This window comes from Haliotis cracherodii, unplaced genomic scaffold, assembly GCF_022045235.1.
Source record: "Haliotis cracherodii isolate W230 unplaced genomic scaffold, xgHalCrac1.p SCAF_9, whole genome shotgun sequence".
NCBI lineage: Eukaryota > Metazoa > Mollusca > Gastropoda > Lepetellida > Haliotidae > Haliotis > Haliotis cracherodii.
The window spans coordinates 3,412,567-3,435,044 of record NW_027266343.1 but is presented as its reverse complement, the minus strand read 5'-3'; the positions used below and the strand labels follow the sequence as shown (position 1 = coordinate 3,435,044).

The 22,478-nt window shown below is 38.4% G+C and overlaps 1 protein-coding gene across 1 annotated transcript in view; it reads left to right on the top strand.

Moving 5' to 3' along the window:
• The first annotated feature begins 7,005 nt into the window (after nt 1-7,005).
• Nucleotides 7,006-22,478, top strand: part of LOC139453365 (aryl hydrocarbon receptor-like) — a 34,376-nt gene continuing 18,903 nt past the window's right edge. Inside the window, exon 1 of the mRNA XM_071235042.1 lies at nt 7,006-7,094. Coding sequence (XP_071091143.1) covers nt 7,006-7,094 — 89 coding nt within the window. The remainder of the gene's footprint in view (nt 7,095-22,478) is intronic.

Below are 22,478 nucleotides of genomic sequence, written 5' to 3'. Positions count from 1 at the left end.
ATTTTTTCTAATTTCGAAATATCATGAATGCCAAAATGGATTCTTATCATACCTTGTCCTTTTATTAACATGTTTTTGAATGATCTAAAAAAAAGACATAAAATATAAACATATATGAATATAAAGAGTTGGCGTCTTCCCAGGAAAGGTCAAAGGGTTCATTCCCTCCCTCTGGATTCTTTTGGGTCAGTACTTAAATTACACACGACCGGAAGGGACAAAACTTAATTTTAGTCCACAATTGTGAGTCTTTTGGGTCGGCAGATTGAAAACGTTACTGTTTCCATAGCGCCATTATAAATAATGTCCTAGTTATATCACTGTCCCTCGTGATGCATAATTCTACAGTTCTAATTTATACCCCAGGGACATTGTCGAGCAACCAAGTATATGACAAAATATTCAATAAACCCTCGACCAACGTGTCATCTTGACTTCCTCCGATCTATGGGCAATCCATGACTTGGCTGTCGTGAAAACGTCAAATAACATCCCGGATCTGAAATTATTTTATGCTGATTAGTGATACTAGGCGTGTTTCGCTATTGTTGAAACTAGTGCCAGTTTACAACCTGCTCGATAATCAAGCATACAAAGATGTGGAAAACATGGGTTCCAGTTTCAGGCTTTCAGATGAGATCGATTCTTTCTCTATTCGTCTTTCACGTGATAATAAGGTAACAACTATAACACCCGTATCAAATACATCACCATTGAAGAATTATTTATTTTATGTTTCATTTTGTTAATACTTTATTACCATTTACCTTATATTTGGACACTGTTACTCAAATGATTGTTGCTATGTTAACCATAATATAATTACTTTATATAGTATTAATTATTGACTGAAATAAATGGTGTGAGTCTTCGGGAGTATACCATGCAGGAAGTAGACATAGCTGCACATGAAACATACATCGTACTGGCACTGTATACTGTAGTATTTAAAATTATTTACAAATTACCTGTGTAACTGGCCACAAGCACATGTGACCCAGCACTGGAAAACTGGTTACGTTCAATGTTGGGAGATGGGGTAGCGAAGGTACCCACCATTTAATGATGAGAGAGGGCTGGGATGTTGGCCAGAGACAGAATATCTTTCCGTCACTGCTACAAGACATGTTTTTCTCTGAATGGAGAAGTCATAGGATTCCTTTAGAACCCAGAGAAACACTTTTCCATTTGTTGGAACAACTAATGTCTGAAATAATTTTATAAAAAGCGAAAGTGACATTTATTTTACAATGTTATATGCAATATGATTTTATCGTCACGGGGAATAAAAACATTCCTTGTCAATACAAGTGCTGACTCGAGTTTATGTAACTTCACTGATCAACTCCCACGTTGAATCACCATTATGACCAATGAAAACAGCTTCACTTGCAGTACGTGCAAGCTGCACGCGCAGGTTGAATGTTTTTATAGACTGGGGATAGTTTGTGTCGTGTTCTTTCAAGCAGCGATGTCTTCTTGGCTGAAATCAAGTAAGAAAGGACATTGAATGATTAGGACCCGTTTTTAAACCATCCGTCTGCATGACTCTAAAAATTAGAGAAAAACTTTAACACATCGTTGTGACTTGAATGAAAATGATAACAATATGATTTATTTTTCCTTATGGCCCATGTTCATCTTGTTTCTGAAACTCGGCCCAACCCTAACGTTGTTAGCTTTTTTCTTACTTTTCGAAAGCAAATTCGAATCCGGATCCACCGTTCTTTTTTCATTCCGAATTCGCCTGCTTTTTATACAGCACGACCGTGTTAAAAAGTGGTTGCTGCGACAGTCGTACCCTCTAAGATAGGGCCATTCTAAGTGATGTGATGATTTGATATGAATTTTTGTGTGTGAAAATTCTGGAGAAAAAAGATTATGTTTAGACCTTCCGAAAATAAAGAAATTGCCTTTTCACACAAATTACATTGTTGCAAGGCGTGTTTCTTTAAAAGATATTCAGACTTGTAGTTTTGAATAACGTTTTTTATGGCAGATAAAACTGTGAAATATCTAATCTTTATTCAAAATCACACCTTTTACCACTTTTTAAATTAAAATTATCACATTTTAGCCTCACCTCGGCATTTTGTATCTTTGGCCTATAAACACATTTCTTAGGAATTTCACGGGCACGGTAAACTGCTGACACACCGGGAAACAATCGGAGCGGACCGCGACTGGAACCCATGATTATAGGTTCCTGGCGTGCCCAAGGTACGCAACTCTGCACATGTCCTGACATGGTGTAAGCAATATGTCAGTGCAACAGTGGAATTCATACCTATATCTCCACTACGCAAACAAGCAGACTGGAAACAAAGAATCAATAACGATGTCACTAAATCAGAATTCACGCAGAATGGTGTCGTATCGGTGTAAAAGGTCTTATTTTAGTTGCATTCAATCACTATGGACCCATGGGCATGACAAGCACGATGGTCATCAACACCATACCTGTACGAAGCGCTTTGTCACAGCCACACGACTACACTTTTGAATCATTATATATTTATATCGAGATATCGATTTAAACGATTACCTGTTGTTATATATTTTAATCGAAATTCAGAAATATATTATTAAAATGGCAAATATATTATGGTAACATTAAATATTCAAATAACACCCTTCAAATCAATTTATTAATTTAAATATTATTAATTATTAAATATTTCATTTGAAATACTTTCAGTCTGCCTCAAGGAGACGATGGTATTCGGAGTAAGACCATGAAGACAATGCAGAAAAAATACATAATATGTAGAAAATTTGACTTTTATTGTAAATTAATGTGTTTATCTCATCTCTTCCCCTGAAATATCAGTTCTGTTAGGTCACTCGGTGCGAAAGCCATGATATTCGACAAGAAAAGACAATTAGATTTGATATATCCCTGGCAATCGATTTTGATATGTATTATTAATTCATTCCAGGAAAATATTTTTTTGGTACAAAATCTATCAAATGTTTCACGTTTGTTGGTGAAATCGATTACTCCAAAAAATATAATATTATCTATTATAATATATTTTAATTGTAGCTGTGTTCCAATCATATATCGCGTTGGGAAATGTGATGAATCGAAACCGGACCTTCAGCGCGTAAAGAGTGACACTTTGCCATGTAAGCCACTCCACCGCTGAGCACCACAGGATGCTTGAAGTAACATCGTCGCAAGTGATCGTCGAGTTAATTAATAAAAATAGGTTTCACAGTAGCATATGCTTCCTGTCCTCAGCGTTGAGAGTTGACGGAGTAGCCTAATGGTAAAAGTGTTGTTTCGTCTCGCTGGAGGACCGGGTTAGATTCACCCTTTGCTGGTGTCCCCCAGTCGGAAGGCTGGATACTTGCTGGAGGTTGTTTAGTGATGAGATAAATATGAAGTTTTTGAAATCACTTACCTAAAAGCCTCACGCAATTCATGCGACTTACTACACTTTCCTACCCAGAGTTACTAGACTATCATATAGTCTGTGAAATCGTTTATTACACAATACACTTCTCTCCTCTAAAATTACATAATGTTTCGGATCCTGATTTCATCTGGTATAGAGCTGTTTAGGCCTGACTAGACTTGCTTTTGTACATCTATCTAGATTTGTTTTGTTTTTATAAAATCCATACATTCCACAGTCATGGTGCAAGCCTACAGAGTTCCTTGCGGTCTATCTTGTACTTCTGCCACAGGCGAGAAGTGTCGATTCGTCACATGTTACAGTCCATTCAAGAAATTACTTTTTTAATCTATTTCATTTTTGTAAGATCTACACATTTAGATAAACACACGTCGTGAAATGGTCAACGGTAATTGGGAAAATTATCCTAAAATGAGGGAAACTATTTCCATTTGCGTAGTTATCCTTTGTTTCCATTGGTTGTACGGCTCCACGTGCTGTCATCGAAGCCAGGCGATACCGTCACTTTGATGTGTGAAGATATATTGTAATACTCCTGTCGCAGTTGTAGTAGCATATCTATATAACAATCAAAACGATATCTAAAGCGCAATGAAAATTCTTCCATTAGGCAAGTTAGCTCTGATTTCAGAACAAGCGCCTTTGTTTACAACGCTCACGTGATATGCAAATTAGCTCGTGCCAGGGTGTAATACTACGTCATCTCACCGTAGGAGTGTGGACTTGGTATACTTACAACAGAATGTACCACGTTCGTCACACACACAAAGAACTAAATAATCACATCTATCAGCATACCACCGACACCAATGAGTAAATCGCAAAATTTGTTGACGTTGATAATAAGATAGCTTGAACGTGGCATATCCAATTCCTCATGGACAAACGTTATTCGCGGATATACCCCATTTGCAATAATTAACTGTATTCGAAATGCAAATAATGTTATCCGTTTACGATAAGGATTGCACAGTGTTAAGTAGTTTGCCGATAGACTTAGCTCTGTGCAAGCAAATTGATGGTTTACCCTTGCTAATCTCTCGTCGGAGAAATTAAGTCCCGGCGATAGATCAAGCTCTCGGAACCTAGGTACGAAGCAAACATGACTTCGGAAGATAAGGGCTGAGTGTGGTGACACAACTTTTGATGAAAATTGATTTTTCTTGTTGTTTTATAATGTATGTAAACACAGATCGCGCGATACGGCCGCTCACTGATCATGCGTTCGTCTGTATGCACAGGTGCTGCCTCTAAATCACGTGACGATGACAAGCGTTGATGACGACCGTCATCGCAAAATCATCTGAGACCGGATTAGACCAGTTTGTATCACTCCGAGCCAAAATCCCGCTTGAATGGACATAAACCACAAAAATGGAAATATTTTTGGGCATCGGCGCGATTTATATACTGCGCGTCAGTCATTTTAATTGCCATGTTGTGTTTGTTTGTTAAACTAATAGTTATTCCCAGAAATAACGTTATCTTATTTAAACATATATATCTACAAAATATAAAGAAAACCCCAAATGGAGCCCAGAACAATGCATAAAGTCGAGGCAATATAGACTTGCCAAATTATTCTAGACTTTGGTTGGATTCAATTTTTATTTATTGTCTAGGGTCCTGTTTAAACAAACGAAGAGAGTTCTTCCTGCATCACATGTGTTTACAATTAAAAATAAACAAAAATAAAGTCCTGCCGCCCTCCTCACTTTTGTTAAAATGTGTCCAAGGAACATTTTTTAATTTAGCCTCATAAACGGCGTGACAACATGTATGTGGATATATACATTTCAAGATGTTTATAGGTGGGGTCGGGTAGCCTAGTGGTTAAAGCGTTCGCTCGTCACGCCGAGGACCCGGGTTCGATTCCCGACAGGGGTATAATGTGCGAAGCCCATTTCTGGTGTCCCCCGCCATTTTATTGCTGGAATAGTGCTAGAAGCGGCATAAAACAATACTCACTCAGTCATTCCAATCGTGACTCTTGGTGATAGCGAGAGGAGAGATGCTAGTGAGTGAGTTGGGTTTGACGCCGCTTTTAACAGTATTCCAGTTATATCACGGTGTGTCAGCTTAATGTGGGAGGAAAGCCCGAAGTGATGCAGGTCTCAGACGTTTACCACTTCGGTAAAAACCTAGAAACATAATGGGGGCGAACCAGGTTTCGAACCAACAATCATAGGTTTTTGGTGTGCCCAAGGGACGCAATTCTGCACAGCGAATCGCGGCGCCTTAGACGACTAGGCCACCCGTGCCACCCGTGCCCCCCGAAACGATGTTAGATAATGTATCCGATGACTTTTTCAAGAGCGTCCCATTCTTCTGTTCTCATCGGTTTGTTTGTTTGTTGTTTAACGTCGCATTCAGAAATATTCCACTATATGACGGCGGTCTGTAACAGATCGAGTCTGGACCAGAAAATCCAGTGATTGACAGCATGATCATCGATCAACGAAACTGGTATACGGTCACACGCATGAACCATGTCAACGATCCTGCCGACCCGATCCCGTGAGCATGGGTTGCTGAAAATCAATTCTAACCCGGATATTCACGGGTCTCCTTCATCAATAGTCAGTGACCGCGCATTATACTCATGTGTTCTATCACACACCTCACTGTCTCGACCAAGTGATTTCATTACGTGGTGGCACCTGGTCACATGTAAGGCGAAGTTAAGCAGTGTGGCGGAGAGTGGGTGGATGGGTGACCGTGTTCGGAGGATTGACTCTTGAAAGTTTCTGCAATGCATTTTCTATCCTGTCTCGCGGGTATGTGGTGTCTCTTAGGCAAGATACTTTGTCGAAGTATGCCACTGTTCACGCAGCCTCATATGGCAGTTTGTCTTTTGCCCAGGGGGTGAGAATAAAGTTTGAGTGCACAGAAGGGAGTAATGATAAAGTGACATTATTATTATTATTATTATTATTATTATTATTATTATTATTATTATTATATCTTTTATTATTGAACCAGAAAATAAGCAAGATCTCGTTATATGCACCACGCTAAAAGTCAAGCCTCACCATCACTAACACTAACACTAACACACTCGACAACCACTTTTTTATACGTTTTTGTAGTGTCGATGTATTGCACTCAATAAATTGAATGCGTTGGTAAGAGTTTACATGTTTCCCTCCAGGTAATCCCCAAATGGAGCGGGGAACATGACGCTGATGTCCCCATACCCACGGCCCCCGTCCCCCTCCCCCTGCCACCCTACCGGGTCTGTCTGATACCCCTATACCGTCCCCCTAGACGCCGGCCACCCTTCAACGCACCTCAAGTGCCTGGTTGTCGCATTCGTCCATGTAGACAGCCAATCGCTCACAGCGAAGCCTCCTTGAGTCCAGGAGTCGAACCCGATGGCGACGTCGTTTTGTAAACATCGCCGTCCGCTACCCGGGTACCCTGATTCCATCCGAGCAACGCCCGGCCTGTGAGCGTAGCGCGTCCTATCTGTACGTCAGCCCTCACACTTTGAAACCTGGATGGCCTTCCTGAATTGGCATTAGCGATTAGCATATGTCTAGTAACAATAGGATCGGTCGGTTGGGTTGCAGTCACTGCAAATATGTCTGGTCACTCTAGTGCAGGGAAAGAGACCGACTCTCCTGTAGACCAGATGGACATATCTGATACAAAGTCCAAGATTGATCCAAGGTGAGAGTAGAGGTGTTATAAGCAGAATATGACATATACTGATTTACATACATCAGTCTGTGTGGTAGGTTATTCTATAATATTGCTTCAAGTGAACATTCCACGTACATTTGAAACATACAAAGTCATATTATTTTGACGATGACACTATAATGTAACTTAGAATACCTTTTTCATTTTTTAAATCATAGAATCAAAATCAATTAGAATTTTGTATGTATACTTCCATCTCTTAAAAGAAAAGCTTTATCATACATGACATATTTGACATGAACAAATATTGATGGACAGGTCTGGTCCAGCAGTTTTCAGGAAATACTTAAAGAATCATATATTTTTTTCTAAAATTCGTAAACTGTATACGTTTTTATTTGATAGACGAGTACATAAATGTATTTGATTATTATTTACCTGGTTTGAGATCATAAATACAAATGCCAAATATTTTGCTGCACATTCTACATTAACAATTCTGATGTTTATAAGATACGTTTTTGTTTATTATATTTCAGCATTTTATTATAACTGTACTACACTGTAAAACGGCTTTCACTGGCAGATGAAATACTATAGGTACTTATTCGTTCGTTAATTATACATTGATATCAAGTACTTAATTAAATAATTTGTTACTATGTACAATTCATCCCCGCGATTCCAGCATCAACTCCAAGTGACTTTCTGACATACTGTTACTATTACTTCGTTATAATAATTATGACAAGCATATCGGAACCATCTTAATTCATATGTGGCCTAAAACCTATTCTCTCTTGCACACCCTGAGCATATATTTCTTATATATTTAGTAAAACAACCACCCCTGTTCGATTCTCAGCCCCTTCTTACTTCCAGCATAATCAACTCATTCCCTGTTAGCACTTTCTGAAAGTAAGAGACGAAATGGTTCCTCAATACATGACGGTTCCTTTATAGACTTATTATATTTAACCTTCTACATAACTGTATTTTGGGGACTAGATTTTAGTCCAGCAAAAGACAAACATCACTAAAGATAACATGTCTAAGATACCCATAATCGGTTGTGTATTTTGCGAATCTATTTATTTTATTTTTTAAAAGTTTAAAAATAATTGTTTATAAAAATAAAAACATGTAGAAATATTCTTTGAGTACTAATCGCCAGTATAGGTCTTTTTAAAATATTTTCAATTGAAACTCAAATATGTGATAAAATCAGCTGAGAGATATAGTTTCTTTTGCTTCCCGGGTTATATAGTATAGTGTTGTTTTTATTTGCTGCTCCCTTGAACTAATACCAGAGTTTCCATGACGTAATTTCTGTAATAATAAATATAGGCATATCGGAGAAGAAAGACGATGTCATACCAAACAAACTTCAAAAAAAAGTTTAATGTTTGGAAACACAAACACAGAATATATCAAAACAGTTTTAATGTGTGTATGTTCATTTATTACGCAATTCAAACATCTTTTAAATGTGGTATCTACAATATTTGTTTTGTTTTGTTTCTGTGCCGCTTACTATTCGATTTAATCATATAAATAACGAATTGTGGGTGACATCCTTTCTATAAGCATGTTAAGACATAATTTCCTTGTGTATTAACCGATTGGCTACCGATTTCATTTAAATGGTTTGACGGAGTAACGGGTACATGAAACACACAGGGCGTTCACTTACGGCGACGTACTGAAAGGCGATTAATTGATTAAGGTGCATAAGAACAACTTGGTTATTAAAGACACACAATTCAAGGAATCTTGACTGATTAAATACAGCTAAATCTGATCAAAACAACGGTTAGGTCTACAGTTATCATTGAAATGTCATATTGGAAAAATTTCACAACGAAGGTCGTGTTCTTATAACGAATGTAATATTCTTCATCAAACGCAAATCATATAGTCATTGTAAATGTTTAAGATTGTCCTGTTACTTTTTTAAATAGGATTTAATGCGCACTTTTTAGTAAAGCAAGAAAACTCAATTACTAGAAGGGCGAGCTTTGTAATAAGCTGCTATTCAAATCATATTCAACTTGATTTCACGTATATCTGCGTCGGCTCCGATAATCAACGTGTCAACTGTCATAAGTTCCTGAATACAGTATTGTGTTACTTCACATTTCAATAATATTAAGGAGCGTTGTCATTTTTTGGTATTCACTTGGTGGTAGAGGATCTTATTTCTGGAAGTCTGATGTAAAAGGAGCGGGTATAAGGAGGTGGGGCATTGATGTTATGAATGCAGAACAAGGCGACGCTTTAGTTCTCGGTTTGGCGATCTGTACGGCCGGTGTTGACATTTCCAACCTTCGATAAATGCGCTCTGAAAGCAACCAGTAAACACGTGAATATCACCGAGAACGACACTTTACTTTATTTGGAATTGTCGATGTCTGGCTTCATCAAATTACCACAAATTATGCAACAGTTTTCGGCAAGGGGGCTGTTCGAAGCTTCGATTTGTCATACAAAACGTATTTTTCTTAAGTTTGTTACAAAAGTTGACAAAAGTTGATTTTTGTCGTATAGGATACTTGCAAACTTGTTAAAGTCTCTCCTCTGACCGAACTCGGCTAAGAAGAGATATATGTAGCTAATAATTCGATCTTTTTAGGTAATACTGTTACTGTTAGTAACGTTTGTTGGTATAGGATTGTAGCCCGACTAAATTACACATTGGACTACTCTTGAATACCATTTTATACTTTAGTATTGTACACTTTGATAAGTATATAAGTTTTGTACATGATATTTTCAAATATTGCCATTTTCAAACACTTCCGCTGAAATTTTAAAGAAATAAATTGGAACTTAGTACGAATATTTCCATTGCTTTTACATCTGTGACTTAACAGTTATTTAATTAACTCGTGACGTCAGAAACTCCAGATGAGACTGGGTGCCTATGTGTTGAGTGTAATTACAGGTGAAATTGATTACCCACGAATCAGCAATGTATGGTTAAGGAACACATACAGTATTCCTCCGAAATAGAGACTCATTTGTATTTGCAGAGGTCAGTGAACTGGTCCCCTTGCAATCTGAAACACTGCACTTTGTGTTCACGGTCGGTCGAGGACAACATGCATCAGTATGTGTTGGCCTTGACAAGGAGGACAAGAGAATTGTTATCATAAGGTTATAAAAAGCTGTACACAAATTATTTTGACGAAATGACAAATATTTTCTGAGGATGCATACATTCACACGTTTCACATTTTCATTCGTAGACGCATGCCTGTCAATCAAAAATGGACACTCCAGCTCTTACTTTCCCGTTTTCCAAATGTGGCCAGTTTGCACATTTTGTCCCCCGCCACAAGGAGACAGAGGTATCGGAAGGGGTGCATTCCATCTGTGTGGCCGTCAGTTAAATCAATTACAGTATACAGTTAATAGGATGAAAGCAACACAACTCGAGACAATGAATGAAACGGTCTCTTAATGTTAAGAAAATACATCAAGTTCAAAAATGAAAATGGGATAATATTTTACAGAATTGTTTCTGATTTTTTTCAGAAAATGGATGTATAATTATTTCATTTCGTTAACAGGATAAAAACAAACATATTTGAAATTAAACTTTACAAAGCGTATCTTAAGGGTCATGAATACTCTTAGAAATTGAAATATGTGATTGTCGTTTTCAGAGTGACCCATATTTGTTTCTGAATTATAGAAAATCAAATGACACGATGACCTTAGCAGGATACAAGGACAAAATTTTAACACGGTAGAACTTGAACTTGAAAGATGAATATATTATTTTAAAGATACAATATTCAGTATAAACCCATATTATCATGATTCTGTTTTTGCGACGAGTGTAAGTACATGATTCTAATATATTTTTAAAACATTGTAATTGAAAAGTGTTCTATCATATGAAATCCGTGTTTAACTGTTTGTTTACATTTACATAACCAGCATACAAATACATGGAGTATAAATTTTAATATTTAGAAATCCGGGGCTTCAAATTACATCTCGTTGACCAATCCAGTCTATTCCATATTACTAATTATGAAATTAATAATTTGATACAAGACTATAACTTTACAATGACATATTCATCGAAACAATGTGTCTTTATCAGACTTCTATCACAATGATAAATACCCGCTCAGTAAATGATATGCTTAAACAGGCTTTTCCCTGATCCCTTTAAGTGAACTGTTTGTATTCCATATCATTTGGACGGCATTTGTGTAAATATCGACACAGAGGTATTGACTAGAGGTCTGTAAACAATAATTTGGGAATTACTTTTAATACCTCTGTATTAGCACAAATTCCAAGGTAGGCCCACAGAACTCGGCATTAATCGGGGGTAACAAAGAAAATTGTTTTCTCTGGTCCTTTGCCCGTACAGCCTCTCCATGCCTATTAGAAGGGCGACGCTCTGACGCGGAATGGCAAAACACGGATCATGGCCGTCTTCGTTCAACACCTGCTTGTCTTGATTGGGGAAAGGGGTTTGGGGAGACATCAAATCAAAATAAAACGTGGGTTTATCAAACAATGGATATTATCTGAAATTGAGATAAATAGTTCTTGATAGAGACTTATATTTTAACATTTTAATTGCCGAAATTAAACCGCAATATATTTTTTGTTCTTCAGTCGAGTTGAAGCCAAACGCAACACGAAGACATGTAACGTTTTATGGATAAAATACAAAAAGAGGAAGTGCCCCATTGATCTTGCTCGAGTCATACACGGAGACGCGTCTGACGGTGCCACCAATCACATATCTAGTAATCTGAAGTGTAACAACACAACATTATTATTATTATGGTTCTGATCTTCGAGCCATCTCTTGAAAACAGAAATCAATTTATGCTTATTTTTATTTTCATTATAGTGCATGTATGGCGAGAATGTACTTCACGAGACAAGAGGCTGTATATTACTTTTTATTTTTTTTATATTCCTAATGTGTTTTAGATTTAGTACAGGAAACGCATTGAATTAGGTAAAATATAGTAAAACATTTCAGTTTGTGCCATACATTATGCGTGCGTGCGTGCGTGCGTGCGTGCATGTGGTGTTTAACGCCTCCCTCATGATTCTTCTATGCCACCTAAAGGGCGCTCTACAAAATTAATTTGGTCTCCTTACGTTTTGTAATAAAAGTTGATTGTTGTCGAATGGAAACCTAGCTGTTACACTCCCTCCACCCACAGAACTCGTGGACTGCCACGTGCGCCAGTTGAGACGTGATATGTGTAGAGAATAGTTGGACATTTTTCCACATACATACGGCGGCCTGCACATGATCGTCATTGGCCAGACAATCCTGTGACCTGCAACGTCACATGACGTCGAGTACATGAACTGCAATCAACCAAGTCACATGACCGACCATGCGATCCGCTTAGTTGTCTCTAGAATGTATTGGTTGCTGGAGACCAGTTCCAACCTAGAACCCCCGCCGTGTGTTTGTGTTTGTTTGTTTGTTGTTTAAAGCCGCACGCAGCAATATTCCAGCTTTATGAGGGTGATCTGTAAATAATCGACCAGACAATCCAGTGATTGACATCATGAGCATCAATCCACGCAATTGGGATACAATGACATGCATCAACCAAGTCAGCGAGCCTGCCCACCCGATCCCGTTAGTCGCCTCTTACGACAAGCATGGGTTTCTGAGGACCTATTCTAAAAGGATCTTCACGGGTAACCTTCTTTATGAAGACACGATTCTAAACACTAGTTGACATTTTGATAAATAATTACACAATTTCACTTGAACAACACTCATACATATGAAGGAAGGTAAAGGATCACTTTATATTTCCAGATTTTATAAAATCGTATCCTTTTTCATTTCTACGACTAAACATTTCTACGATCACGTATCTAATGACATGTTTAGTAACTATTCCACGACAATAGTTATTAGACGACCCTTTCAATTGATTCCCCTTTTTATTTGTATGATATCATCCAGTTCTTGCGACAAATACCCGGCCGCGTCATACCAAAAGTTTTAATAGACGGCACTTGTCCTGCATTACCCTGCCTGCGCTCGGCATTAAGGGGCTAAAACTAGGAATACACCCAAGACACGGTTGAATGTGTTCAATGATACTGTATAATTCCGCATGTCCAGAAGTTCTTTAAATTGCACCTGAAATATATATAATATATGGGGAAATATATTTGAACCATAACGCAACGAGTTGACAATTGTTTTAGGTATGCCCGTTTGCGCTAAGACAGAACCCGGTCGCCAAATGGCCATGAGAGGGGCACGAGTCGCTATTCGGCTTGTCCCAGAATAACACGAGTTGGTCACGAATGATGCAAGAAGTCATTCTCCGGATATTTACGATATTTTCCGAATGAAATAGATGGGGGAATAAGTTTGTTTTCTGTCGTCTGCTTTATTTCGATGGATGTGAAAAATCAACGAAGTGGATTCATGCCCAACTATGGTATTTTTACCGATTCGGACCAAATGAAAGTACGCATGCATAAGGCATGCCTGTAATATAATTAGTGCGGTAAGGGGAGCTCGACTCGGGCACATCGGCAATCCTAGCTGCTTCAAATAAACTTTAAAATATTAATAACTTCAAGTTTAGGACGTATAATTATTAATTAGTTGATGGTTACCCTAATTACATAGATATATTGGACTCCGGGTTAGACTAAATCTTCAGCCATCATGCTTAGCGTAAGAGGCGACTAACGGGTTCGGGTGGTCAGGCTCGCCGACTTGGTTGATGCACGTCATCGTCTCCCAATTGCGTGTGGGTCTTATGCTCATGACATCAATCACTGGATTGTCTGGTCTTGACTTGATCATTTACGAACCGCCGTCATTTAGTGTTAAACAACAAACAAACATAGATGACAAGTGGGGCAAAACAAGGTAGGCATATACCGAGATGTTTTTTTTTTTTTTTTTATGTAATGGAAAATTGAAAGAACTGTTGTTAAATTTGATTACGTCTATTTAACCATCACTCTTCCTAAAACAATTTTTTTTTAATAATCTGTGGCTGAGTTATTTTGTGTAAAATAAATTGTTTCAGTGAAGACTGGGGTAAGAACTGAATTTGCAACCACATGCCCCTACCATGTTTGAAATGTATATTTGTTAGGAAAAAGAGCAGATTTTACTTATAAGTTGTCTTAGACTCCAATCAGCAGTTGTGTATCATGCGAATTTCTTCTTTTCATTTTAAAAGTTTTAAATCAAATTTAAAAAATAGAACCATGTGAACGTATTCTTTGAGTGCTGGCTAAGCACCACTCCAGTTCTATGTTTTTAATAATAATACCACTAACTTAAGATATTTTCAAATCAAACATACATGTATGATACAATCACCTGAGAGGTGTGGTTACTTTTGATCCTCCGTTCAACACAAGGCAATAATCACAAGGACTAGATCCATAATGAAAATTAGCAACAAGCCATGGACAACAAACCGACTTTAAAGTTTCCAGATCGACAACCGTCATTATATTACTTCAGGTGTATTCACGTCCTAAAAAACATTTAAAAAATCCTCCTGTAAATGTTTTTAGTTCAATTCGGTTACGTTTGTAAGCTCTTTTGGACTATTTTTGCATTATACGTTTTTGCTCTTGGGACATTTACCTCGCTCAGTATTATCCGTCTATCAGGAACTGTTTTACAAAACATATCATTTGAGCCAATGTCAAATTGTGCCCTAAACACGCGTAAACGTATTATAACATGGCAAACAAAATGTTCAATAATGATAGCTGCTTGTGTATTTTCATACACACCATTTTAGCATTTGAAAGCTGAAAAGCTTTTAAAAGGTGTTAAAATTCCTGAAACGAGTGGAATCATATTAGCCAAATGATCGCGTTAACTATCCCTAGCGTAATGGCGTTGAAGACTGGTGTCTTGCCACAATAAATCCGATCACCCTACCTTCCATCCCGTCTACAGAATAGGTACGATGTTGAACCAAAGGGCATCCAGGACTACACCTTTCCTCCCTCCGACGTAAGTCCATGTCAAGCAACGAGTTAAACTAAAATGGCCCCCTAGCTTAATTCCCTGTCCTTATGAATGTAATAAGATACTGGGGGTGATAGAAATACCGCAAAGTGTATTAGCATTTTCTAGCGTTCGTGTATGAATTTGGCGTCTCGTCGCACGCGCCTCTCAAAATGGCAGACGTTCGTGTGTGCCACAAGTAGAAGTCAAGATGGCGTCTGGCAGTTAAGTTCTTCCTCAGTCGGGGACAGCATACAGTGGTGTCGGCGCTAATGTCAAGAGGTATCAGATTGCTCCTAAACTCCACAAGCCATGGCGATGCTGCACGAACCCACTTACTGGCGTCTGATTTCATTATATAACCGCCGTATGGTTGACCGTTCACTGAAGCTTAAATCTCAATAACGTCAAGTAATTCAATTAGAAACACGAACTGAAATGCTTCCTATTTTATGCTATTTGGCCATAACAACATGTGTATGATGATATTTTTAAAAGCCCATGTTTCTTGCCTTAATTTGGTTATTTGGTCCGTTTTGTAAGTATTAGGCTGCGGACAATTTTCAGACGTAGTGTAATTAATTCAAGGCATTTAAATTTCACTTTAGTTATTTACAAATTTAACATTTATCATGTTGATCAATCTAGCAATGTTTTATTAGTCTTATTATCCTGACATAATATCTCACTCTAACATAGGGTATAATTTACGTCTGGTGCGAAACTAGAATTTGGTTCCACATAGCCTAGTCCTTCTTTAACCGACTGATTCTCGAGCTATAACAGAACTTAAGGTGTGATGTGCGCGTGTGATGAACAAGTTGCATTACTAAAAAATATAAGCTAACCCAACCTAAAAAAATAAACGTGAACTGTTTTGGGAGAATGTCCGTTCGGAAGAGTCCATTTCCTGTTTACTGGCCCACCTGCAAACCTTTCACCCAAGTTATTGTTATCGACTGCACGGATTATGCAGGTCGTTGTCAGGTCGTGATATGTAGCTCACCAGGCCTAAAAGGCCACGTGAGCTTAAAACACCGCAAGTTGTCCGTCGTCCGTCATCCATAACTATTTATAGTTTCTATAAATGCCTTATGGATTAAGCTGAAAGTTGATGTGTTGATATTTGTTACCATAAGTGGGTTCAGGTTTGTCCAGGATACACAGTTGGAATTTCAATATGGCCACCAGGCAGCCATCTTTGATTTACAATGAAAACAATTAAAATATCCTCTCCTGAAAGCCTGGAACTTGATGAGTGAGATTGACAGTGTGTGTATGTAGTTCCATGTTTGTTTAAGGTATATTGATCGGAAGTCAATGATGGCTGCCAGCAGTCATACTGGCAATCTCATTAAAATCATATCCTAGTTTTCGCTACCGCTAAACAAAGATCTGAGGACATCCCATGACGGGTCACGTCAGAATGACCTTTCGCGAATTTTGACCGACCAATGAAATGAATCAACATTGGACAATCAGATGGCAGCTTTCTCGAGCTTTACGACACTAGTTTCAAACTGGCGACTACGCTTCGAAACATATTTTGACGTATTCTCGATTAAAAAGTACAAAACTGATAAGAGGAACATGCTGGAATGGCTTATAGATGGCCAAGATTGTAAGGATTTAATAATAAAACCCGTAACTGTCGTTCGTAATACCCCGTGTTAAATATATTGTGGTTGCATGATTAGAAAACACATTTCGAATGTCACTTTCATGATCTGGTCAGGGACGCTCTGATTGGTTGGATGAAAGGTCGTTCTGATGTGACCCGTAATGGGATGTCCTCAGATCTTTGTTTAGCGATAGCGAGAACTAAGATCTGATTTTAATGAGATTGTCATACTGGATAATACACAATCTCATTCAAATCAGATCTTAGTTCTTGCTATCGCTAAACAAAGATCTGAGGAACCCTACTGCGGGACACGTCTCAACAACCTTGATGAACTCTGATGAACCATGACATGACTAACAAGAAGTCGACATTAGCCAATCAGAAAGCAGCTTTCTCGAGCTTTACGGCACTAGTTTTAAACTGCCGACTGCCAATTTTGACAGTTCCCTATTCAAAATTTGAAAACCTAACAAAAGACCATTCTGGAATGACTAATAAATGGCCGCGATTGTATGGCAGTACTTCCTGTGGGCTATGTAAAGTCACTTCCGGTTTATCCCATTGAAGCGAGAGACAGAAGATCATCCTGACGGTATCAGTCGCACAGCCCTTAACTGTCCTTCGGAATACCCAGTGTTAACATTTTAGGGGTAACATTGTTAGAAAACACATTCCGACTGTCAGTTTCCCGTTTTGGTAAGCAACGCTCTAGTTGGTCGGATGAATGAATGTCGTTTTGACGCGACACGTAATGGGATGTCCTCAGATTTTTGTTTAACGGTAGCGAGAACTTAGAGCTGATTTGAATGAGATTGGTAAAAAAAAAAAGATTCATTCAGACCAGTGAAGTTAAAACTTCACTAGCTTGTTTCCACCAATGATGACACCCATATTTGTCATGAGGGTTTTCATGATGGCCGTCATGGTAGCCATATTGAAAGTGTTATTTGTGGCCATTACTCTGCCATTTTGTACAAAATGTCACGAAATGTTGTATTTACTCGTGGGATTCAACACATGTTCCCTTTTTCGCAAAATTTTACATTTAGAGCTTACTTGAAGATGCTCTTAAATTCTCTCAAAATGCATAATTGGCTGATTAAACGTTTTCTCCTGAGGGCGCTGAACTTTGGCATGTATATCTCCGCATGTTACGGCATCGTACTTTATTCAGATCATTACATTTTAATGTGAGGTTTTAGTCCTCACAGTTTGAGCAGAAACTATTTGAATATCAGCTTTTGTTATTAACTCTCTTAAGGATATTTCAAACTTTTGACAACATATCCAGGTGAGTTACAGTGCCGTAGCACTATCGTCGTAAGATTTCTTTGGAAGTACAGACACTTCAACAGTGTTTGTTGGCGCTGTTATCGTTACGTTTACTTATAGGTTTCAATTTGTAGGGGCGATGTATGTTAGAAGATATCTTCTGCGCCACTCGTGTCATGTCACTGGATGAGATGAACACGTTATTTGACAAGAAAATATTCTCTAAATATTCGATTAGACGGACTATTTTATCGTTTGACGCCGTGTGTTATAAGCTTTTTTTTGTTTGCGTGTTTAACGCCGCACTCAGCAATATTCTAGCTATATGACGATGGTCTGTAAATAATCGAGTCTATACTAGACAATCCAGTGATTGATATCATGAGCATCGATCCACACAGTTGGGATACGATGACATGCATCAACCAAGTCAGCAAGCCTGACCACAGGATCCCCGACAAGCATAGTCGCAAGTTAGTCTGTTACGGCAAGCGTGGGTTCCTAAAGACCTATTCTAACCCAGGCAAAAGAAAGTTAAACCATGTTTGATGGTGACTAAGAATGAAACAAATAAAATATGGTTATTCGATTGTGGTGTATTTCATCCGGGTATCGTAGATGTGTTGTTTTTTTTACCTTGGGTTTGCGAAGATCCGGGGTGGTAAAGGTTTTCAGCAACACATGCTTGCCGTAAAAGGCGACTAACGGGACGGGTGGTCAGGCTCGCTGACTTGGTTGATGCATGGTTGATTGCGCGGATCGATGCTTATGATATTAATCACTGGATCATAGGCTGTGATGCTCATTTCTCTTTAAATTCAGATGAAGTAAATGATAAAAGGTCCTCATCATCTCTGCCCTATTCAAGATATGGCATTATACCACAAATTTCAGTATACTGAACCAAAAACGTTAGGGTTCTGAATATTTTTTTGGATATTTTTTTGAATATTTTTTATGAAACTGTGTGCTCGGTCTTCAGTACAATAGGATTCACAAAATACTCATGATCCCTAACATATGGTGTTCAGTATATTGGTGCCGCCATGGACTTACTTCACGTCGTCACTATTAGGGAGATGTTCAAAAGTTAAGTGTAGGATAAAAAAAACTAATTCTTTAAGTTTTGAGAAATACCCCCCGCACTCAAAACTTAATTGTGAAAGTGTTAACGTCCTCAAAGAGATTCAAGCGAATCCTGATTGACTATGATTTATAAACTGCTAGCGCGACACAGTAATAGATTTCAATTATGTTAGGCTTGCTGCCTTTTCACTCTAATCGTTTTTTGTATTTACGATGGTGATGCGGTTGATTTTCACAGTAGTAGTAGTAGTAGTAGTAGTAGTAGTAGTTCAAATTGCGCTATATTTCCGCACCGAAAAGGGGGTAATGCTCAAAGCTGTAAATGTCATAAAAAGTTCATTTTGTCTGATGGTAAACACAACAAAATCATCTGCATGCAGCTAAAGTTATTCTTTCGTCAATGACATATGCTATCAGTTCAGTTAAAACAATGAATTCGTCCTATGGATACAATTATTAATAAGGTCGTATTATTTATGGCCAGAACACCGCCGCTCTTCAGTCCTGTTGTAATGGAAGTGTCAGGAAGTGATTTAAATGCTAAAGTCACATCCAGTCTGTGTTTGTTCAATGCGTGCACGTAATAGAACGTGTTGACAGGTCACGTGACTGGCGCATGATAGGTAAACATGGCGGCCATCTTGTCGTGTTGACTGAGCGCTTTACTGTCCCCGATCGCGGCCCATCACAGACCTCATTTCAATCTCCTCATGTATTCATAAGGGTGACTTCGCAGTTTCCATTATCTAATACCCTTGGAATCCCCACACCTGTCATAATTGTCGAAACTAAAGGCAGTTTTCTCGGTGTGTGCCTCGATTAGCTGATTGAAACTTTTTTTGATAATTATCAACTAATAAATATGTATTTTCCGGACTTTCGGTTTTGTAACAATATGGTCTAAAAAAATGAAATAGAGTGGCGATTTGTCAGCTTGGATGGGGAATCTGTTTGTTAACTTAAAAGTAATATAACGTACTTCCACATTTTATAAAAAATAAAATTAAAAGTTTCCAAATCACATCAAAAGGTATTTCTGTGTGCATTGTCATACCTCTGCATCTTCATAGACACGGGACGGTGGGGTAGCGTTCGCTCGTCACCTCCAAGACCCGGGTTCCATTCCCTACGTGGGTACAATGTGTGAAGCCCATTTTTGGTGTTCCCCGCCGTGATATTGCCGGAATATTACTAAAATCGGCGTAAAACCATACTCACTCCCCCAGTCTTCCAGGACAAACTATTTTCAGAATGTTGAACCAAAATGGTGTGTTTTTTTTATCTTGGTAAGAATAGTTTGTGAGAGAATACGTGTTGCCCAACTTGCCACACGCTCGTATAGTTCATTTGATTGTTAGCTGTAAAAATATAGTGAATGAATAGGTTTGTTTTTTACGCCACTTTTAGCAATATATCGGAAATATCACCGCAGGGCAGTTATTCCAGGATACACAAATTATCATACGGCAAAACAAATCAAGAGCGAGTGAGTGAGAACGGTTTTAGGCCTTCTTAGCAATATTCCAGCAATATGTCCAAAAATTGGCTTCACACATTGTACCTATGTGGGGAATCGAACCCGGGACTTCGGCATTATGAGCGAACGCTTTAACCACAAGGTTACCCCATCGCCCCTTTAGAGTTTAGACCCCGTGGGGCTCAGGGTAGGGCCCCAGCCTCATAATGCATTTGTATGAAACGAAGACAACACAGTAGACAAACTTAACACAATACACTGAACCAATACATTGCAGACAGAAATCACTAAGACGTATAGCACAGTAATGTGCTTATGTATTTCCCAGTTCCACAGTTCACTTGGTGTTGAGATGTGACATGTACATAGACATTAGACATGGTGTATGCACGTGTAGTATCATCCCCTATACCCCCCGGGCTAGGACAAGTCGGTGCAGGTTGACAGATATCCTAGCCCTGGAGATAGGGAGGATGGTGTTATATAGGACTGTCGAGAAATGTGAAGCGACCTGACTACGTCCATGTTAAACTAGTTAAGCAGCGTTGTTTTAAATCTTAAAAGCTTAAAGAATAAGAAATAATATTTTTTCCTCGTCACAGTAGCAATATAATCCTTAAAAACCAATGACTCTATTTTTATCAAATATTTGAAAAATAATATTCAAATTATTTTGTTGTTACTTACGTTTTTTTATTGTTCAGGTGATGTGAGATATTATATGAATTTATTATAATATATACAATGGAGACTGCTCCAGTCTAGCAGCTAATATCTGTCACAAGATAAACCAGGCATTGCCCGAACATGATTTAACCATAAGCATCTTCAGATAACGAATGTTATGTTGACGACAGGCCGGATTAAGATAAATATAGTTTATCTCGATTGCCCAGTGTGTATGATTAATCTGGGACCCACCCCCTCCTTGTGGGTGACACATGTCTCCCCGACCCCACGCGGGGTGTGGAATCTGTCAAACAGTCGTTTATAAATGTTCAGTCATCAGCGCTGCTTACACAACAATGTCAACGAAAACGTTGCGTTTTACTTACTAAAGCTCCCAGTTTTCTCAGTGTGCATAAACTATGATAAAAAACAGAGATAGAGAGGAATATTTGTTGATATGTTTATATTAATTTAGATTTCAAGTCGCCAATATATTATCTGTAAGAGAAAATTGGGGCGACCTTTCCGATCTGATGACATCATACAGTTTCCACATGCCACAGCTTATCGTTCTGTGATATGAAAGGTATAACAGGGTTGTTTTCCGTTTACACAACAGACTTCTTTGTATTCTTTCGGGGGCATTAGTTGTCCTGTGGTGTTAGGCGACGCACTCCGATGTGTAGAGTTGCGCCCCTTGGCCGTGACAGGATAGGCCGGTTGTGAAATTTGAATTCCACATTCGCTCTGTTTATGATCGTTGATCAGAGTCAAAGTGTATTATTGTATTCAAGGCACCATGTCCACACAGAGTCATGTAATAGTACACTGGTTCGTAAATTCAAAGGGAAGCATTACGGTATTGTTCTTTCAATGTCAATCCTTAAGATTGATTGAGTGAGTTTAACGCCGCTATTAACAGTTATATCGTTTCAGCTTAATGTGGGAGGAAAGTCCGAACTGATACAGGTCTAAGACGTATACCACTTTGCTGAAACCCACGAGCACGGTTGTGGTGATGATACACCCAGAAACATAATCGGGATGAACCGTGATTCGAACGATTAGCGCATGATATATATATATACATTGGTAACTGTTCTGATTTTAAACGATCATTGGACGACATACTTTCTGCTGCGGTTTTATGCATCTTGGAAACATTGTTCATGTAAATAATTACATTTAACTTAAGCTGATGGTATAATTAAAAAGCGATATTCTTCTTCAACTTTTCTAAGAGACGAATTTTCTCTGGAACGTTCGAGCATCTCGGGC